Source organism: Lutra lutra, chromosome 2 (genome assembly GCF_902655055.1).
Source record: "Lutra lutra chromosome 2, mLutLut1.2, whole genome shotgun sequence".
In the NCBI taxonomy this organism is placed as follows: domain Eukaryota; kingdom Metazoa; phylum Chordata; class Mammalia; order Carnivora; family Mustelidae; genus Lutra; species Lutra lutra.
The window spans coordinates 197,375,183-197,397,996 of NC_062279.1; the positions used below are offsets into that span (position 1 = coordinate 197,375,183).

Below are 22,814 nucleotides of genomic sequence, written 5' to 3' on the forward strand. Positions count from 1 at the left end.
GATTTCTAAAATTGAACATTTGTGATTCACTTTAGAGTACATAACTAGTTTATTATACTATTTTAACTGTTTCAGTTAAAGGAAAAAAATGTATAAATCAAGTAGGGAAAAGCTTAATATTTACAATTCCTTTAAATAAACTATTCCAACAAAAGCAAACTGAGCTAATTATTTGTATGAAATAGAAACAAATACAAAACATCAGTGCAACATTTTGATGAAAAAGATTCCTTGTTTACAGATAATCTTCAAAATTCATTTGATGAAGTTATCTACTCTAAGACTTTCCATAGTTCAGCAACAGCTATAATACTCAAAACATTATTTAAAAAACAATTACTACAAAATCAGCAGTATTTTCACAACCGATTGTAATAATAAAAAAAACCCCATTAATGTCAGGAAAAGGAATTTTATGGTACTAGGGAGAGATATCCTGCCAAAGCACTAATTAAGATTTAAGAAAGACAGATTCTACCTACATCTTCCTTGATTCGGTAAGAAAAAATTTAAATGGTGGAGGAAAAAAACCCATCCCAAGTCTAATTTTTAATGTAGTTCTAGAAAATCATTTAATTTTCAAAACTTATCATACTCATATTTTAATTCTGAATGTATTAATTCTTTATACAAGGGGTTGGCAAACTTTTTTTTGGTAAAGGATCAGATAGTAAATATTTTTTGTTTTGTAGCCATATGGTCTCTTTCTCAACTACTCACTTCTGCTATTATAGCATGAAAGAAGCCACACACAATACATAAATGAATAAGTTTGCATGTGTTCCAAATGAAACTTTATTTACAAAAACAGGCAACAGAATGGATTTGGCTTATCTTAAACTTCTAGTGAATGTCTATTCTGTCAGGAATTGTACTCAGACTCAAATTTGCTTTAATAAATGAATTTGAGGATACACAATAGGAGTTTGGTTGTACTGTTTATTATCATTATTTATACTTACTAAAAAGATATTCAACTTTTGTAGCTTCTGACACAAAGTGTCTCCAATGCAAGCTCGTAAGGCATCATATCTATCTCCTCTGAGGAAAATAACATATACCAAAAACCAGAAAGGCATAAAAACATTATTAAGATTAGTTTCACCAACTTAATGTTAATACCAACTTAATGTTGTACTTTAAATAGAATACTCTGAACTTCCTCCAATCTAAAAGGAAATTATCTTATTTGAAAGACAAAAACCATATTAAGAAATAAGTTTTTCTTTCTCTATTTAATATCATATATCCAAATGACTTAAGTAACGGTGACTTCAGTTTATCTAGAAAAGACAATTTTCTAAAGAAGGGATTTTTTTTTTTTTTTTTTTAAAGAGAGTGCACGCACACACAAATGGAGGGGGATGGACAGAGGGAGAGAGAGAATCTTAAGCAGGCTCCACACCCAGCACGGAGACTGAAGCCAGGCTGGATCTCATGATCTTGAGATCAAGTAAAGGAGAATTTTTTTTTTTAAGATTTATTTATTTATTTGAGAGAGGGAGAGACGGAGTATGAACAGGAGGGTTTAAGGGAGAGAGAATCTCAAGCAGACTGCACACTGAATGTGGACCTGATGTGGGACTTGATCTCACAACCCTAAGATCATGACCTGAGCTGAAATCAAGAGTTGGATACTTTACTGACTGTATCACCCAGGCATCCCAGGTAGGGACTTTTAATAAAGGTTCCTAGAGAAGTCTATGGTAGGGCTTTGGAGTTGTTAATGCACTTAATTTGAAGGCAGAACTTTGGGACATGTTAATTTTGGGGGGAATAATCCATAAGCTTCAATCAGATTCTCAGAGCTTTGTAACTCAAAGATGAAGAATGATACAAATAAAAGGTGCAGATAGCAATTGTTTTCATCTATTTTTTTTTAAAAAGATTTTATTTACTTATTGGACAGAGAGAGAGAAAGAGATCATAAGTAGGCAGAGAGACAGGCAGAGACAGAGGGGAAGCAGGTTCCCTGATGAGCAGAGAGCCCGATGTAAGGCTGGATCCCAAGACCCTGAGATTATGACCTGAACTGAAGGCAGAGGCTTAACCCACTGAGCCACCCAGGTGCCCGTTTTCATCTAAATTCGGAATGGTATTTTAAATGCTAACTATTCTCATGGCATATAATTTAAAACTTTATATTCATTATTTATAAAGTGATAAAGAGATTCTGCATTATTCTGACACTTAAAAATAAGCTCTAAGTAGAGAAAAAAGTAACTGTAGAAGTCAGCAACTTATGGGAAAAGACCTCTAAAACAAATGCATATTTGAGCAGAAACTCTTTTGGCCTTGTTATCTCTTACAAATATTCAACTAAGAAAAATGCAAGAAAAATTTCAGAATTACCGTGGGAGAAATTGTTCACGTTCTGGTTTACCTAAGGATTCGACAATATCAGCTGCTTCAATGTATAACTTTAAAGTAGAAGATAAAAACACAACTTACTATGTATAAACATTAAATTGCTAAAAAAAAAAAAAAAAGCAGTTTTTCTCTTCTGTAGTTACTGAATTAAGGAAAACAATGATAGAAATACCAATCCTGAGTAAAACAATACATTAAAAAAAAATTTGTTGCTTTTTATACAATATACATCCCTATATTACTTTATTAAACCAATGGTTAAACTTGAAGAACTGTTAAAAAGATATAATTAGATTCATGTCACTTACCCATCTTAAAACTGATATTTTAATTTTAATAAACCGAAGGAAATTTCACCTCCAAATCTATTTATAATTACATAAAAACTCCGGAAGCCCCATTCAATTTCAGCTACGTTTGAATAAATAATCTGATTACTTTTAGATAAGAAAGTACCTACTCTGTTTTATTTTCCAGTTTGGGTATATTATGTGATTCATAATTACATATACCAGAAGGGAAATGATTTAGGAAGTCACAATTTTAGCATTTAAAAAAATACCATGTTAAAGTTCATTAAAAAAAAGAATTCACTCTCATTTTCATTTAAGTAACTTATGTGGCAAATTTGAACATAACTAAATGGCTGTTTATTATAGCAACACAGAATCCATATTAATAACAACTTATATTCCCCATACTGTTAACTGCTGTATCTAAATTAGACATTTACAACTGAACTTGTACTCTGTGTTAAAATAAATCAAGTAATTCAGCAGCAAAATAGAATTATGTGGTACTTTTTAAAACATAAATGTTATATTCAAAATGTTATAGTGTTTTCAAAAAGGAAAGGGCCTGAAGAGTATCCTTTGATACCCTCCGCCAATTATTCCTTTTGGTAACAGAAATAAGGATTTTTTTAGTTCTTTTTTGAGATATTTTTATCCTATATATAACGTTCTCATACTTACACCATTCCCATGCTTTTACTTTTAGTTTAAAACTAGGAAGGAATTTTAAAGATTCCTGATGCCCAAATATTCCATGGAACTGTTTAAAAGTCCCGAGAGCCCATGAATACTAAGCTAATAGTACTAAAACCTTAAGTATAAAGAAAATTCATTCCTTCACTCTCACAAATGAGGGAAATATAACCTAGAATGCAACTTGGGGTTATATTCCAGTAGCCTCAACCAATGATATTGTCAGTTTCAATTAGAGAATTAAACTTTGGTGGAACATCACATCTAACTCATGCATCAAAAAACATTTTAAGGTTGCTTTTATAATATATTAATACTATAATTCATAACAAACATTCATTGTATGGGTGGGAAATTCAACCTTTAAGTATAAAACAATATTAAAATACAGAACTAACCCACTGGCACAACGGAGAAAACTTCCCTGTCACGGCTTTCAATACTTCTTGGCTGGCAACACCTCCTACTGCTGCAGCAAGTGGGGGTAAAAAACCTTGAGCAGTCCAAGACAGCCAATGCACAATGTCAGCATTTACTTCTGGCTGAAACAGAAGCCATGAAAGATGACAATCTTAACAGTTTTTACAGAGACACTTAAAATTTCAATGGCTTACTGTGAGAATTATTAAATTACTGTAGCTTAACTTTGTAAAAAGCTACTCAATTTCCCTACTAAATAGATATTAAGTCCTAAAAAATTTCCAATCTCATAATAAAAGATCCAACTGCATGTTAGTTACCATAAGCAGTATTTCTCTGTATCAGTAACTGCCCATTTTTAGTTTTTGAATCTTTATGTTTCACTAGGGCAAGGCTTAAGATTAACTGGAATATCTACCATTACAGTTTTTGTTAAAGAGCAGTTCTGTGATGTCAGTCAATATTTATAAACAACCAGAATTTTAAGAAAAGTGTTTTAATGAAAACTACAGGAATAAAAAGTAAAAGGGTCAAAAATAATGAGGCAATACATTGTTAGAAAAAAAAAAGGAGAGTAATGGCAATTTTCCACACTAATTTAAGGACCAATCACCATGAAGTTGTCATTATCATATTTTAAAGCTGAAATGATGTTTCTTGAAATAAGACTTATTTATTAGTATTTTTAAGGAAATATTGGGGAATTGGATTCTGGAGCTATTATTAGCACAATTTATTTGTGAGAAAGATCTTTTCATGAGCTCTGGCTTCTCTTTCTCTTCCTATTCTTTCAATAGCAATAACCTTAAATCTTAACCTTAAAATCAAATAGGGCTCAACTGCTTTGAAACCCTATGTAAAATAACACTACTTGTATATTTGGGGGGAAACAGGGAAGGCTCTTATCATATTCTCAAAGACATCTGTGATACAAAAAGAGGTTACTATCTATTTACTATTCCACTCACTCCATTTCAGTGTTCTAGATTTCATTATTTTTCAACTACTTAGCACTAACTGCAACTCAGATTATGATTTCATTTAAGCTGTGCCGTTTCTGAATGTGGAGATACTGGTGGTAGTGACAATATTAAAAACGATGATAGTGCGAATAGAAGCAGGTAATTTGAGCACCTAGTGTGAGTTTATATTAAATTCACATGTAATTTATAAAATAATCCTAGGAAATATAATTTTTATCATTCAAATTAGAAAACAGAAACTGTGAAAAAAGGAATTTACTTAAGATTTTATAGCTAATAAAATAGAATCTGAACCCCAAAAGTGCAAATTACCATTAGGTTACACTATCTCCCAAGATTCTACTATTATTTAATTAACAAACAGCCAAATCTGGGGAATATTTGGTTGCCTCAGGATAATGACAGCAGCCTAAATCTAAATTTCCCCACACAATCTCTAAAAACAGGTATGTATCCGTAAAAAGAGAAATAAACCAGTGGCAGAGTTTCAGTATTACTAAGAAACAGAACATTATGAACTTCAAATTACCTGTAAATAGAAAAATAAGTACTAAGCTCCAACAAAACTACTTTGGACATCATACTATTGCAAGGCTGTGGAGAGAGCAGAAGTGTGTAACCACAGAAAACAGAATGAAAGGCCTAACAGTTACAAATCATTCTGAGAAAACAGAAAGCCCCACACTAAGTGCAAAAAAATACTGAAAACCTATGAAATCTAGCAGATCTCAGCACTGACTATGGTGTAAGAATTTATCTGGGAGAGAATGTTGTAAACAGAAAGAGGGAGACATCTTTGACACAAAAGGCTAAAACAAGAAGAGAGGAAGTTAAGGATTTAACAGAAATCAAAGAGATCCACAAGGCACCAACACCTATCCTCTAAAACAAATAAACGAAACAAAAACCCATTAAAGAATCTACTAAACAAACTCCAGTATCCTAAGAGAATAAGGGTTTCAGAAGTAGTAATCTGAAAAAGCATCCAAAACCCTTGCCCTGAACCAAAAGTATGGAGAAAAACCAATTTACTATACCAAAGTAATGTAAGTAGGAAACAGAAAATTAGAATCAAAACATTTCAGCTACTGAAAATTTCTCCTCCAAACTAATCACAAGGCAGATGAAATTTGATTGAGTGACTCATACATCCTTAATGAACATTTGGCAGATGTGGGAAAACAAACACAAAACACCTCACTTTGAATCAGAAATTTAATAACTAAGTATCAAAATAATCCATTCCACCAGCAAACACCACCTAAATGATCAAAAGGGGGAAGAAATAAATAAAATCTAAATCTATGTATCAAAATGGGCTCATAATATACCTGAGAAAATGGACTGAATGATCAATTCTGAGATATAACCAGGTAAAATTATTACACTTTATAGATGAAAAATATAAAAAGTCACGAGGCAAAAATACCAAACTACTTATAAGAATAAGAAAATTAAGCTGGCATTCTATTTCTTAACAAAATTTCTCAACAGTAAGATACAAAGCAAGATACCACTGAAGAAAGTAAGGCCTAGAATTTTATATTCAGCCAAGTTGTCTTTCAAGCATGGAGACTACTGAAAACATTTAAAACATGTAAGAATCAGAAAAATACATAATTTTGAGCTCTAAGAAATATTCTAGGATTTCAAGATTTACCATACAGCTATAGTAATCAAGATAGGATGGTACTAGCAAAAGGACAGAAACAACCAATGGAAGATAACAGTGAGCTCAGAAGTAGTCCTACACATAGGTGTTCAATAAATTACTGAAAAAGAATACCCAGAATATTGAATAAGGAAAGAACTACCTTTTCAACAAGTGGGCTAGAACTACTGGATATTCATATATTTAAAAATTAACCTTAATCTATGCCTGGCAGGGTAAAAAAAAAATCTCATAAAAGCACAAAACTGTACCCAATGAATACAAAATATGAATTATATACACTTGACCCATATTTTTGCATGTATATAAAAATGAACTCATAAAACCATAAAAATTTCCAAAGAAAACAAAGGACAAAGAAAAATTCTCCAAGAAAACATATGACCTTGGATTTAAAAAGAGATACAAACCACACAAAAGAACTGGTACTCTGAAGTTTATAAAAATTAAAAACTCCTTAAAACACACTGTAATAAGATGAAAAGACAACCCATGGACTGGAAGAGAATATTGGTAAAACACGTATCCCATAAAGGGTTGATACCCAGGACATATAAAGAACTTTCTCAATCAATGGGAAAACAACTTATCTAATTAAAAAACAAAGATTTGAAAGGACAGTTTATCAAAGAAGAGATAGGAGTAACAAATAAGCATATGAAAAGATACCAAATGCAAAGTCATCTATGAAATGCAAATTAAAACCAAAATAAGATCAATACATAAACTTTAAAATGGCTCAAATCAAACAAACAGATAATATACCATTATGAAGATAATGCAGAGCAATTCAAACTCTCATACATTTCTGGTAGAAATGCAAAAATGGTACAGCTACTATGCAAAACAATTTGGCTGTTTCTTATAAAATTAAACATATACCCATCATTTCACGCTCTAACACAATACCAGGTGTTTACCCAAGAGAAATGAAAACATAAGTCCACACCAAAATCTGTATGGATGTTTGCAGGAGTTTTACTCGTAATTGCTCATATTGGACATCCAAATGTCCACCAATTGCTAAAGGGGAAAACAAACTGTGGTATATCTATATAATGGAATACTACTCAACAATAAATAGGAATGAAAATGCAACAACATGGATGAAATTCAGATTCATTACATTTAGTAAAAGAATCCAGACTCAAAAGGTTACATACTACATGATTCCATTTACATGACATTCCAAGAAAAAGGCATGATTTGTTGGGGGAGTGGGAGATGATTATAAAGAGGCATAAGGGAATTTTTTGGCACTATGAAAATGTTTTAGATCTTGATGCTGGTGGTGGTGACATGACTGTACACTTTGACTTAATTGTGCAGTTTAACTTCATATAGAATTTTCTATACTGAATATCTAAAAAGGGCCTAATTTTCTTTAAGTTTTATCTCAATAACCCTGATGAATTCTTAATCATATCCTTCCTTTTAATCACAGACTTCATCAATCTATTTATAGCTTTTCACACTTTTCTGTAACCACTAAATGCATAAAAGGTCTTTAACTTGTGGTTAATGACTCACTGTTTTCAGTACATTATTTCCTTCTTTGTTTAATCACATAAAACATGAGATCATATTCACTTAACCACAAATGTGAAGACTTTTCATTTCCTTCTTACTTTTATAATATAATAACGAAAACAAAAATACTGAATTTGCACAAACACTGCTATTTTGGTATCTGCTAAAATGAAACTATTGGCCAGCAGGCACTGGCATCATAACATGAAAAAGACATTTTCTAGATGAAATGTCCAAACATGATATGCAAAATGCAATTAAGAAATATGAATATATAATGGACAAGAGATGATTTATAGGAGAGCTTACAACTTTATACAGTGAGTTTCTGTGGGTTAACCAACTAAGTAAATCAGAAGAGATAATATTAATACTAAAAATATAGCAGCAACAGCAAATAGTAATTACTATATGCCACATACTCTTCTAAGCACGTCACAAAATTAAATCACTTGATGCTCATAATAAACCCCTGAGGTAGGTTAATGCTATTTTATAGATTTATAAACTAAAGCAGAACAAATTCAAGTAACTTGCCTACTGTCACAGAGTCAATAAGCAGCAAAGCTGGGATCTGAAAGGTAAGAGAATATTAATATATAGAATGTATCTCTGTTACACCTTTTTTGACGGCCATTAGCTTTGAATATTCACCTTCTCTTCCAAGGTCTCACTTATAGATGTTGCTAGTTTCAAAAGCTCTTCGGAATCTTTTTGGCATCTAGGATTCAAAATGAAGCATCCCAATTTCAATTTTCTGAAATGCTATAAATAGTAAGTCATATTCAAAACTAAAATTTAAGAAATATGTAAGAAAAAAAAGTGGAATTTTGCCACCAGGTAGCATGAAGTGCTTCCCTGACTTGAAGGTAGTTGATTAATAAATGCATTAATTAAAAATCATGACTTAAAGGTAGTTGATTAATAAGTGCATTAATTAAAAATCTGATGGTATATAATCCTATTATAAATCCTATAATAGGATTTAGTTTTAAATTGACAAGGAAGAAACTATTTGCAACAATACTTCTGACTTAATAGGCTAGAAAGGAAAAAATTACATAGTGGACTCATAATTCAGTAATTCTCAGATTTTTTATTTTAAAGTTGTAGCTTCTGAAGACCTCAAAATGGGAAAATTCTTATTTAGCATAAATCCATTTTTATAAATTGATCTTTCCACTTCCACCAGAACAAAGAACGTGTCATAATAAACATTTATACAATCTGGTGTATCTAGTAGTACTGCAACTATTAAGGGGCTTTAGTTACTTTTTAAATTTTTTAAACTATCATTTCCAAAATACTGCTTTTATAATAAAAAAAAAGTTATTTAAAACAGAAAACATTACCCAATATTTGGCTTGCGATTATAGTTCTCCTGAAACTGGTCCAAGGCAAGCATTGCTGTGTGTATCTCTAAAGGTGCCTGTTTAGAACATTAAAAATTGCTCAACGGTTATTGACAGCATAACATGTACTAGACAGGCACTGTGCTAAAATTTTGTAAACATTATTTAATTCTTAAAATAAATCAATTACCTTAATACTACTATTATCTCTAATTAACAGATAAGGAAGCTGAAGCTTAGAGAAGTTAAACAACTTGACTTCAAGACCATAAGGCTATTATTTAAATAACATATCTGAGTGTCAATCCCAGGTTTTAGTACATTATCTGCATGAAAGTCAGAGTAATATCAACTAACAACAACAAAAAAAATTTGTATAAAATCAATATCACCAAATCCGTTTCCTTGATCAATGTTTATAAATCTGCAAACTGTTCATATAATAATTCTTTCATTACCACAAATAAATTCACTGCTACACAATTATATTCAGGGATATAAAAGTATAGAATAAATGCTTCCAAGGTTTTTAGGAAGAAACATGTATCATATAAAACTACATGGGTCATATGGACATTGGGGAGGGTATGTGCTATGGTGAGTGCTGTGAAAGGTGTAAGCGTGATGATTCACAGACTTGTACCCCTGGGGCAAATAAAACATTATATGTTACTAAAAATAATTTTAAAAAAACCTACATGGTTCAGAAAATCTTTTAGTAAACTCATCTGCATAAATTACTGAAATCATTTTTTTAAATACCAAAGCTAGTATATCATTATTAAAGTAACATATATTCCTATTATTTAAAAAAGTTTTCCATGAAATAAATTCCTGTTTTTAATCCTTGGGAATCAACTCTAGGTATGTGAATCCAACCTTTATTAAAAAAACCTGACAGAAAAGTATATACATGGTTAGCCTACTTCAACTTTAAAATGTCTCTTACCAATTCCCAACCCCACTTTGCTTCCTCTTTAAAAACTACAAAGTGTTTATTTACCTCAGGGTTGCTAAAATCCGCAATAAGGCACTTTGGATGTTTTATCTGAGATTCCAATGGCTCCTTAAAAAAACAAAAACTATTACTTCAGAGCAAGTGAGTGATTCCTTGACAAAATATAGAGCACTAAAAGGAATACATCTCTCTCAAAGGTCTGAAATAACTATGGATGGTTGGGCTAATACGGTTTAATTGAAATATAAAAGAGTTACCATTCCCTACTGCCCCTTGTTTTAACAACTGTACATCATTTTTTTGAATGTTAAATGCAATTAGACAACCTGCTACTATATTTGGAAAGACTTGGTGAAAACACCTATATACTTGAAAAAAACTACTGTTTTAATTAAAAAACTACCGTATTTTTTTTTATATTGAATTATCAAGATTTGTTATGCCTGATAAGACTTGAATAAATACTCAAAGCTGAAATTTTCTGCGTGGAGCAAAGAACACACAAAGGCCGAAAAACCCAGCCAATCAACCAACCATCCCCTCAAACACCCACCCAATCTGAAATTTACTTGGGGTTTAAACCTGAGGCATTATTAAGAACTGGGAACAGAACCAAGAGGAAATAATGCTGGGGCAGATTTGATGAACTATATTTTAATCTGTTGTTTTCTTCAAACTTTGGCTTGGACTAAGCCTTGTAGAGGACTATGGTTAATAATTGTTCTGGAAAGAAGAGGCAATCAAGTTAAACCTTGAGAACTTGCAAGAAAATATAGAGATGTAGTAGACAGCTTATAATGAGAAGAGGCCTGTGGATTTAAGCGGCAAGAAACTCCTTAGTTCCTCAGTACACAGTAGCTACTATATTCTCTGTCTCTTTTTAAAAAGATATTATTTATTTGTCACACAGAGAGAGACAGCACAAGCAGTGGGAGTGGCAAGCAGAGGGAGAGGCAGGTTCCCTCTGAGCAAGGAGCCAGATGTGGAACTCAGTCCTAGGACCCTGGGAACATGACCTGAGCCAAAGGCAGATGTTTGACTGAGCCACCCAGATGTCCCTGCTATATTCTATTTAGAAACTTACAATTTCAACGCCAGTTTGTATAGGCTTATTTTATATTTCCAACATATACACTCTTTCCTGAAATTAAAATTTAAAAACCTGAACTAAGTATGAAAAATATTCCTTTTACTTTAAAAATGTAAAAAACTGAGTAATAAAACAAAACATAGTTTCAAAGCTTGTTAAATCCTTCAAACATATATTAGTTTTATCTTTTGTCTTAGGGAATAAGAATGATCAACTCTTTGATGATTCAAAAAAGTAGAGTTCCTCTAAGGTAATTTTTTTTTTTTTTAAAGATTTTATTTATTTATTTGACAGAGAGAGAGAGAGAGAAATCACAAGTAGGCAGAGAGGCAGGCAGAGAGAGGGGGAAGCAGGCTCACTGCTGAGCAGAGAGCCCGATGCGGGGCTCGATCCCAGGACCCTGAGACCATGACCTGAGCCGAAGGCAGAGGCTTAACCCACTGAGCCACCCAGGCGCCCCCTCTAAGGTAATTTTTATACCTCAATTACATGCATTAGTATTCTAGATATAAATTGGTATTCTAGATATAAAATATTTTTTTCTAGATATAAAAATTTTTTATTGTTATCAGTTTATTTCCCTAAATTGATCCCATTTCCCTCCAAGTATGTACAAATCAAAACCAAAAATCTGTTCAGCTACTAAATCTACTGAATTAATTGTCTGGTTAACTATTTTATTACTTTTTTTTCTCTTCGCATTCTTCTGCAAAGAAATACATTTAAAGCAAAAAAAAAAAATACTTACAAAGCAAAATGTTTTAGGAGTCTTAATTTGGACAGCTATGCCTCCATGTAAATAAGGTTCCAGTTCTGTAGTATCACCAATGCTGAAAGAAAATGGTGATACCACTAAAAGAAAAATAAGAAAACCATTATATACGGATATAGGTATTTAAATTTGAAGACTTATCATGATAAAGATCTTAATCTTCCCTAATTTACACAATTAGAAGATCCCATTATAAATCTTTTTTGGAGGGGGCAGAAAGTGTGGAAAACTAGACACACTATTTTTCCAATGTGAACTCAAGGACTTAAAAATAACCACGAAAACTCAGAGGGGGATAACAGTAATGAGGGATGCTTATTACTAAACAGTAAAATCATTTTATAAAACATCAATAACTAATATTGATAACTAATAATTATATACAATTAATACTAAAATATAATGTGGTACTGGCTAATGAGTAGGTAGGTAGACAAATGGTCGCCTCAAGATTCTGAACTATCACAATCCCCCATGGCATAGACCCCAAAATAACAATAACCCTAAATGATTAGCTGAGTCAATTTTTGCAAAAGCAGATAAAAATTCTTTCATGTTAATGATCTAACCTGTATTTTACATATCTGGATATAGTCTGGGAAACAAAATCCAGTAATTTTGTTACCAAAGAATGATTAACTGTAGATCCAAAATAGTTCATAACGGCTAATTTTTTTCCTCTCCTAAGGATCCATTTTGCAGTCATTACAAGAAAAAAAAAAGTAATCTATTTACTAGTCTATACAGTAATTACATAATTAGAATTTCAAATGTCCTAAAGATTAACATGAATCGTTCTTAGCTAACAGGTATAAACATGCCACCTTTGAGTTACAAGATGTCTAGCAATGTCTTTAAATCTTTTAAACATGGCTGGAGGAAAATCACAAACTATGCAAATTAACACTGCTAAAAATTCACTATCTTCAACTTCAAATGGGCACTAAATGAAGACTGATAATCTTTCTATTTTCTTTTAAATCTTTCTATTTTTTAAAATGTTTACTCTCCTCAAATCTCTAACCATGGCACCTTTCCTCTCCTTTGGGCAATGACCTCATCTTAGTCTATTAAAAAAACCAAATTCCTTCGGCTTTTGCCAACAAACCCACAAACTTGCCTGCAATAACATCCATTCATTTTATCCATCCAAGCCACTGAATAAAAACATGTTTCCATGTATAGTTCATAGCCACCTTACAACGGGCCTTAACTGTCCTTCCACCTTACCTTCTCTTCAAAACTTCCCTTTTTGCACTCCCTAAATGAGTAAGCTGCCCATGTTGCAATATTTGCTTCCTTACTAAATAAGATCATGAAATTTCCTCTTAAATGCCTTAAGACTTCCTACCTCAACTCCCACTGTCATCCTGCCATATTATATCTTTTAGTCCTTGAATTGTTTTGCCTTTTATTATTTGGCTTTGCATAGAATATTCTTTTCACCACTTTCCTAAGTCAATCCAATCTTAAAATTTATTTTTTTATTTTTTATTTTTATTTATTTATTTGTCAGAGTGAGCACAGGCAGACAGAGTGGCAGGCAGAGGCAGATGGAGAAGCAGGCTCTCGCTGAGCAAGGAGCCGGATGTGGGACTCGATCCCAGGACGCTGGGATCATGACCTGAGTCGAAGGCAGCGGCTTAACCAACTGAGCCTCCCAGGCGTCCCTAATCTTAAAATTTTAATCAAGATATTCTGTTCCTACTGCTGCTGTACCAAGACTGAGAAGATGTCCTTGCTATATTTAGAGTTCCCAGAATGCCTGTACTCTGTTTATACCATCACTGCTTAAGGTAACTATCTCCTCACTTGGATTGAATGTTCTGAGGCCAAGAACTAGATCATGTTGGAGTTAATGCTGAGTTCTCAGCACTGAGTAGATTGTCTGAACTACTAAAGTGCTAAATAATGAGTAAGTATAAATGAATTAATAAAACACATGAACTTACCAGTTATTTGTTGTGTAGATCCATTTAAGCTCATCATTCCATTAACTTCTCGAAATGTTACAAACTGCCCTGTCTCAAGTTTGTGAGGATGATTTTCAAGGCAGGTGACAATGCCAGGATTAGCCTAAAAACAAGTTCATGTATACCTTTTTTGTACAAATTTTAAATCTCTCACAAAAGGGACCATCTTATCATAAAATTCTCAAAATAAAATTCTCAAAATAGTCAAAATACTGGGACATTCCTTTTTTAGTAAAAGCCTTTTAAGAATTCTTGCAAAATAATGATCATCTTATTTTACTATCAATGTTTAAAATAGAATTTTTATATTTTGGGGAGACAGATTCTACAAAGGAGTTCGGATATTTCACAGGTATTAAGATTTCTGTGAATTCTGAAAGACATTCAAGTCATCAAATTTAAATTTTAAAGTTTTGTTACAAAAAACTGTACAAAAATGATGAATCTAACTTTAAGATCAAGGAAATAGAAGGAAGAAGGACAGAAATTTAAAGACAGAAAACCGGTAGTTTAAAGCTTGCCCAACACTTTAAAGGAAAAAAATACATAGCCCAGCTTACCAGGATAAAAATAGGAAGAAATTGGCTTATCTTACCAAACAGGATGGATGAGATAGGTCAAAAGGCCCAAAAATTTCCCAACTACATATAATCCAACACACTTCTTGAATAAGGTAATGATAATTTAATCTAATAAAAGCTAAAGAATTGTCATTCTGTCTTTCATAATTGTGAAGATTCTAAAAATTCTCTTGTGGACTGAATAATTTGGAAAAGAATAAAATCATGATCACAAGCATGTAGATAAAATAAACCTAATGTGGGTTTACTAATGTCTCAAGAAGAATAAAATTCATAAGGACTTTATTTAAAAAGAGGAATAATTTGCAGGTAAGTTAAATGGGAACATTTATGGTTATTTTATAATTCTTTATGGATAACCTTCATACTTTGTGCACTATTCAATAAAAGAAAATATCAATGTAATACAAGCATCCATACTAGACCCTGGAGCATATTCTAACTGTATGATATTTGCAGGGACAAACTAAAATCAAGTACAAAGGTTAAAGGCTGAATAAAAAAATCATTCTGTAAGTAGAGAGACAGAAAATGATTTTTTCAAATGCATTTTTTCCTAAGAAGGGGTGAAAAGGCAACATTACACTGGGTTAAAAATCAAGCATAAAGATAGAAGCACAAACACTATCAGGTCAAAATATATTATTCCCTTACATTTGGCTTCTTTTTGAGCTTTAACGTAAACTGACTAGAAAGGATGCAAACAAATGTAATGATTTAGACTAAAAAAAAAAAAAAAAAACAAGAACTAAAAAAGAACAAGTAAGAAATTGATCATGATTTCTCCAATTCTTTTAGGGAATTAAAAACTTAAGCTTATATGAACTTTCTAACGTGGCTAGAAAGTACATACTTTTTGATCTTAAGGGTAATTCTTAACTTTTTTCCTCCTCCAAATGATGTTTTAGAAATATAACAAATTTTAGAAAAGCTCTTGTCTATGTATCCTCCTATAGTCAAGTGATGGGCCAGGTGACTTATGACATACTTAGTACATCTACAATCGGACACAATAAACACTGTTCAGTAAACACTGAATCACACTTCATGTCCAATAGGAGCACCACATTGAACAAAGTTAAAATTATGACATAAGTAAATGTTGATGTACCAATTATTAATGTTAGAAGGAATCCAGATACTCTTGTCTATTCTAACTTTTAATGTAATCAAGAGATTAACACAATATTCCCTTACAAATTATCTTAAAATATTATAAAACAAATGAAAAATACTGCATATTACAGCATTTTGCTAATATCACTATTTGAAAAATTATAGTCACATCAACATTAAAAAATTAATCATATAAATATACAATTACAAATATATGTGTGTGTATATATATATATATATATACACACACACACACACACACACACAATCATACTTGTGTTATACTTGAAATGAAAATTTCTTTTGGCTCTTCTCCTGTAGTATCTGAAACTTCAAATTCATCACCGAAATCACAAAACAACCGTGACCAAACTCCATGCATATCTGCACTGATGAACTGTGAAATGATAAAAAACAAGTTCAAGCTTATCTATTTACGTAAAGAAAAGACCTCCACCTCTATTTTAAGCCCCCTCACAGCATATTTATTTGTAATTAAGATTATCCAAGAAACCCCACAAAAAAAAAAAAAAAACAGAACAAAAACAAAAACAAACAAAAGATTATCCTTTGGGATATAAAATGAATCACAAATAAAATACATTAATCGTAAATTGTTTCAGGAATCAAGGATATTGGTATTTGGGACTGGATAGTTCTAAGTATTACATAATTAGAAGATGGCACAATCATCATTATACATTCTCTGATTTTTTTTTTTTAAAAGATTTTATTTATTTATTTGACAGGCAGAGATCACAAGTAGGCAGAGAGGCAGGCAGAGAGAGAGGATGGGAAGCAGGCTTCCTGCTGAGCAGAGAGCCCGATGTGGGGCTCGATCCCAGGACCCTGGGATCCCGACCTGAGCCAAAGGCAGAGGCTTTAACCCACTGAGCCACCCAGGGGCCCCTACACTCTCTGATTTTTAAATGACAAAAATTCTTTCCTTTTCCTAAAAATCAAGTAAAATATTTAAGAAATGGTTATTTTGGTTCAATGGTTTTAGCAGTGAATTTTTACTTTCCATTTGAGAAAATAAAAAGAGTGCCTATTCACTAAAAGTAGAGTTAATGGAAACTAGAACAGAGCTAAAAGCTGAAAATGAAGGCCACAAACAGAAAAGGGCTGAGGTACTGACAGTATACATTGAAGTCAAGAGAGGTAAAAATCAGATTCTTACACACAATTGTTAATCACTGTTTTATTAAAAGTGGTTTTTATAATACTCTCCATTCTAAAAATCTGTAAAGAAACTGTTTTTGTGCTCAAAATAATTTTTAGAGTTAAAAATAATAAAGGGAAATTCTTACTCCGTATCACATATGATCCTGTATAAAGTCATTTTTTTTTAACAAAAACTCGTATATTCATATTTGGATATAAAAATGTAGCCCATTAAAGTAATTTATACCACTTATTACATGAAGCAGTGAAAGGGTCAATAGAAGACTACCTCCTACTGGATCATGTACTGCCTTTACTATCAAAATGGACACGCACAGCATTTTTTATGAAACAAAACTGAGCAGAAATTTAGAAACTTTTTAACTTTAAAAGCTGTAAACTTGAGGACATTTTCTTTTCGAGAACAACTTTCAAGTAAGACTGTGTATATCAATTACATAAACAAAGATTTTAGTTCATAACTCAGTGTAATTATTTTGTAATACTTATGTGCCCTGTCTTAAGTTTACTGACTACCTTATGTCTTATTCATCTGTTTAAACTGTGAACCACAGCATAAATGTTGCACAGAATGTAAATATGTTATGTAAACACCACAATCCAAAAATTTTCACCACATCTATTTAATAGAGTATGACTGTTGGCTTAGTGCCTACCTCAAAAGGAACAGTTTTTTCTTTTTCAAAAGGAACAAATAATCCCACAAAGGAGGTGGAGCTAGTAATATGTATGGAACTGCACAGGATCAATTATGATTTTTCCAATCTAAACCTATTTCCGGTCTTTCCAATGTCAGCACAACTCAATACTCCAGAAAAATCTAGAAGTAATTCTTGATTATTCTTTTCTTCACAACTCATATTCATCTATTCTCATATTTCAAATTCAGTGATTTCTTACAATCTCTATTTCTACCTCTCTTGATTAAGGCACCAGCATCTCTAACACAGGCTATTCTACTCTACCCTCATATTTCAATGGCTCTCTTTTCTCTTTGATTTTGTAATTCCTTCATGTTCTTAAGAATTATTAAGGACCGAAAGAGTTTTTATTTCATAGGTTATAACTATTGATATTTGCTGTGTTAGAGATCAAAACTGAGAAACATTTAAAACACAAGAATACAAACACATTCCATTAGCTGTCAAAGCAATAGTATCACTACACATCATCTAGACTTTGGAAATTCCACTGTATCCCATAAGAAAATCAGAGTGAAAAAGAAAATAACATTTTATAATAATAGGATGAAAAATAGTTTGACTCTGCAGATCCCATGAAAAGATGTCAAGAATTTTCAGTATCCTTGGACCATACTTTGAAAACTACTGCTCTAGACTATTTTCCATATAGCATATCCAGAGTGATCTTTTAAAAAACATACATCAGGCCAAAATCATGGGCTTAAAACTCAGCTATCCTCAAAGTTATATAAGTTATGGCCTTCTAATTACCTCTCTGAACCTAATCCTCTGAAAATGTGTACTCATATTCTCTTTACCCAAACTCCCTTTTGGTCTTGCTTGCGTCTTGCTATTCCTTAAACACACCAAGCGAATTTTTATACTTGTAAGTCTTTATACTTGCTGTTCTTCATGCTTTGGATGCTCTTTCCCATGTTTTCTATAGCTGGCTCTTTATAATTATTCAGGGTTCTATTCAAATGGTATCTCCCCAAAAAGGAGTTCCCTGACCTTCAATTTGAGAGAACCAGCACTAGTTCCCATCCCAACATCATGTAGACATTATACTCTACTCTTTACCTAGCTTTTTTCTTCATAGGACTTGAAACTAGGTATTTCTTTGCTTTTTTACTATGTATCTTCCTTACTAGATAATTTTCTAGAATAAGAAAATTTGTTTGTCCTATTCACTAATGTATTCCTACTGCCTCCAATGTATCTGTAGCAGATGCTCAATCAGTATTTCTTACAAGAACCAATAAACGTCTTGGAAACCACCATTATGCCATATTTAAAGTTAAATGATGAAGTCAATATTTACTATTCTTTCCATTCCTAACCTTATTTCTTCCTTAGTTTTGGCAATCTGCTATAAGTCAAATTTAGATCTTGGTTTTGAAAATAGGAAATGAACATGATGCCAAAATTAAGAGAGGAAAATATTACTGTGAGTGTCCTCATGTAAAAAGAAACTTTTTATACAATGCACTGGAAAACTACAAATTCTAATAGTGGAAGTGTTCTTTCTTTAACTACCTGTCATTATTAAATGATACTATTACCTTAATTGGAGGGCAATGAGAATGGCAAAAGTTATTGATCTTCTTCTGCAACGGAAGTTTGATCTCAGTCAATACAACACACTGTTAAGAAGAATGTAAGAAATTAAATACTAGAAAATAAACAATTAGTTTGGAAAAATACACTTCTAAATCAGAAGCATTTCAGTTTGCATCATGCTAAAAACACATTGTCTTCCTTATTAAAAAATACTATTCTACTGTAGTCCATCCTAAGGTTAAAACCTTCAGAGTTATGGAATAGCAAAAGTAAAAATAACATGTTACATTAGTTGGCTTAGCTTGCTTTTACTTCAGATAATCATCAGATTCACAATATGACTTTTGCTTTATGACAGTGTTATTAGTGAAACCACCAATTTCTGTTATTTTAAAATAGCAGATTATAATTTTTTTCTTTTTTCATTTATTTATTTATTTATTTCAGAGAGAGATAGTGAGAGAGGGAACACAAGCATGGGAGAGCTGGAGAGGGGAGCCCAATATGGGGCTCGATCCCAGGACTCTGGGATCATGACCTGAGCTGAAGGCAGATGCCTAACGACTGAGCCACCCAGGTGCCCCAGCAGACTGTAATTTTCAATGCTTACCTTTTTATCATCACCCTGTGAGATAATTACAGCTTCTATAATTAGATTTTATCTTAAGTAAATTAGATTCATAAAGGTCAAAAATTTTCCTAAGGTTATTCATCTATCAAGTGGCAAAAGCAGAACTAGACTCTCATTCCAGACTTTTCCTTGCTGCTCATTCCCATGAATTAACTGTATAACTAATTTTTACTACAAATATCCAGGTGTGAATTTATTCTTATTCATCTAGCTCAGAATATGGTGTGCTTCCTGCAGGGAGATATTTCTCCTTGATGGGTCTCTTACTTTTTGTACATGTCTCAACTGGGTCAGCCATGAATCCAAGGCTCTCGACCATTCCTGGGCCATTTCTCAGGATTATATTTGCTTTGTGAAAGCTTAGGAATGAGGTTTGATACCCTCTGGAACAAAGAGGGAAAGCATATCTGTTGCTTGCTATAAAAGAGCAGGTTTCCCAAGCTCAGTGCTCCTCCTCTCAAAAGGGACCCATCACATGAGCAGACATTCACTGAGTCCTCGGCACTACACTAGTGGGGTTGGAGGGAAGACAAGAGGAAATGAAGCAAATATAACTTTTTTTAAAGTAGGCTCCATGCAGTGTGGAGCCTAATGTGGGGCCTGAACTCACGACCCCGAGATAAAGACCTGAGCTGAAATCAAATCAGATACTTAACTGACTGAACCACTCAGTTATCTCATGACACTCATACTTCTTACCATGCTCTGAGTAATAAAGTCCTTAGTCTCTGACCCAGGAATCTCATGTTTTCTGCCAGCAACCAGTAATATTAACAGGCTAACTTACTAAGTTTGTAAACAGAATAAAATCTGAGACTTATCATTCACTGAATCTAATTTGTGATTCATCAATGCTGGAAAATTCTCAGCCATAATTTTTTTGAATATTGCTCTTTCCTAATACTCTCCTTCCAGCTAATGAAATGAACCTTTTCATTCAAGCTCTCTCTCTTTTAAAGATCTTATTTATTTATTTGAGAGAGAGACAGAGAGAGGGAGATAGTGTGCATGACCAGGGGGGAGGAGCAGAGGGAGAAGGGAGGTGGACTCCCTGCTGAGCAGAGAGCCAGATTTTGGGGGGGAGGGGAGGGGACTGATCCCAGGACACTGGGATCATGACCTGAGCCAAAATCAAGAGTTGGACATTTAATTGACCTGAGAAACCCAGGCGGCCCAAGCTCTTATTTCTTTAATTTCTCTTTCACACTTAACTCTAATTTCTATGGGCTATAGTCTCAATAAACTCTTAGCTCTTTCAATTCACTAATTCTTACTCCAATTGTATCTACCCACTGCTTAATCTACCTAGTGAGTTTAATTTTAAGACTATATTTTCCTTTCTAAAAGTTCTATGATCCTTTATCATATCTGCCTGTTTTTAATAGTTTTTTATTTCCATACTGTATATTTAATTCCTTCTTCTAAGATTCAGTTAGTTTGAACACCTATAATTTTTAGTCTGTATCCAATTATTCTATTATCTGAAATTCCTGGAGGTTAATTCTATTATTTGTTATATCCACTGACTGTTGATCACACTGCACTACATTTCTTGTCTTGTTATTTTGTATCCTGAACTCACCTTCAAAGGGGCTTTATATACTGGAATATACATACCATGGTTTATTTGAAGGTAGATTCCTTTGTATTTGTTTAGTTTCTTTCTGGCATTCCAGGATATCACCAGTTTACTTCTTATGTTAAATTCTCAGCTTGGGAAATTTTAGATTACAAAGTACTGTAAAGTTTATCTCCAAACTCGGGTGAGGACAAGCATATGGTTGTGAATTCCCAGAGAAGATCATTATTTTTTTCATCCAGAGCTCAAAAGAGAACAGGCAATCTTCTTGTTCTGATAGGCAAAAGACTGTTCTCATCCACACTTTCCTTGTATAGGAAAGTTAGGTTCTAAATTTACGAAGAGGGGTAGGTTGCAAATCCATTTCTCTCTCTCGTGTAAACCTATTTTGTTTCTTCTGTTTCTGCATTATCACTAATTCCCAAGAAATGTGGTTACTGAAACCAGCAACCCCTGTCTAAAAGTGACCATAGCCAATAAGTAGTTCATTTCCTTTGGCTAATGTACATTTTTGGTCTCTGAGCATACCCCTTACATTATTTTAGGCTCAGATACTCATGTAAAAGAAGTCTATCAAAAATCAAATCAATAATCAAAAAACTCCCAGAAAACAAAAGGCCAGGACTAGAGAGCCTTACAGGTGAATTCTACCAAACTTTTAAAGAGAAGTTAATATATATTCTTTTTAAACTATTCCAAAAAAGAGAAAAGGAAGGAAAACTTACAAATTCATTCTGTGAGGCCCTGATTCTAAACCAAAGATACTATAAAAACAAACAAACAAAACTATAGGCTAAGATCTCTGATAAACAGAGATGCAAAAATCCTCAACAAAATGTTAGGAAACCAAATTCAACAATACATTAAAAAACTCTTTAAAAAAAAAAACAACCCTCTCTACCAAGATTAGTAGGATTTATTTTAGGAATGCAAGGGGCAGTTCAATACTTATAAATGGATCAAAATGATAAATCACATTAACAAGAGAAAGAATAAAAACTCTACGATCATTTAAATCTCAACAAATGCAGGAAAAGCATCTGATAAAGTACAACATCCATTAATGGTAATAACTCTCAACAAAGTAGGTTTACAGGGAACATACCTAAACATAATAAAGGCCATGTGTGAAAAACCCACAGCTAACATTTTCTTCTCAATGGTAAAAAAATGAGAGCTGTCACTTTAAGATCAGGAACAAGTTAAGGATGCCCACTCTTACTGCTTTTATTCAACACAGTACTGGAAGTCTGAGCTGTAGCGATCAGACAAGAAAAAGAAATAAAAGGCAGCCAAACTGGTAAAGAAGAGGTAAAGCTGTCACTATTTGCAGATGGCATGATACTATACATAGAAAACCCTAAAGACTCTGC

At 32.7% G+C, this 22,814-nt stretch overlaps 1 protein-coding gene across 1 annotated transcript in view; it reads right to left on the bottom strand.

The window, feature by feature from the left end:
* The window catches only part of UBA6 (ubiquitin like modifier activating enzyme 6), an 84,559-nt gene that overhangs the window by 29,286 nt on the left and 32,459 nt on the right, over nt 1-22,814 (bottom strand). The window contains 10 exon segments of the mRNA XM_047719434.1: nt 963-1,041; nt 2,353-2,420; nt 3,755-3,898; nt 8,616-8,682; nt 9,314-9,390; nt 10,317-10,379; nt 12,110-12,213; nt 14,086-14,209; nt 16,078-16,200; nt 19,234-19,314. Coding sequence (XP_047575390.1) covers nt 963-1,041; nt 2,353-2,420; nt 3,755-3,898; nt 8,616-8,682; nt 9,314-9,390; nt 10,317-10,379; nt 12,110-12,213; nt 14,086-14,209; nt 16,078-16,200; nt 19,234-19,314 — 930 coding nt within the window.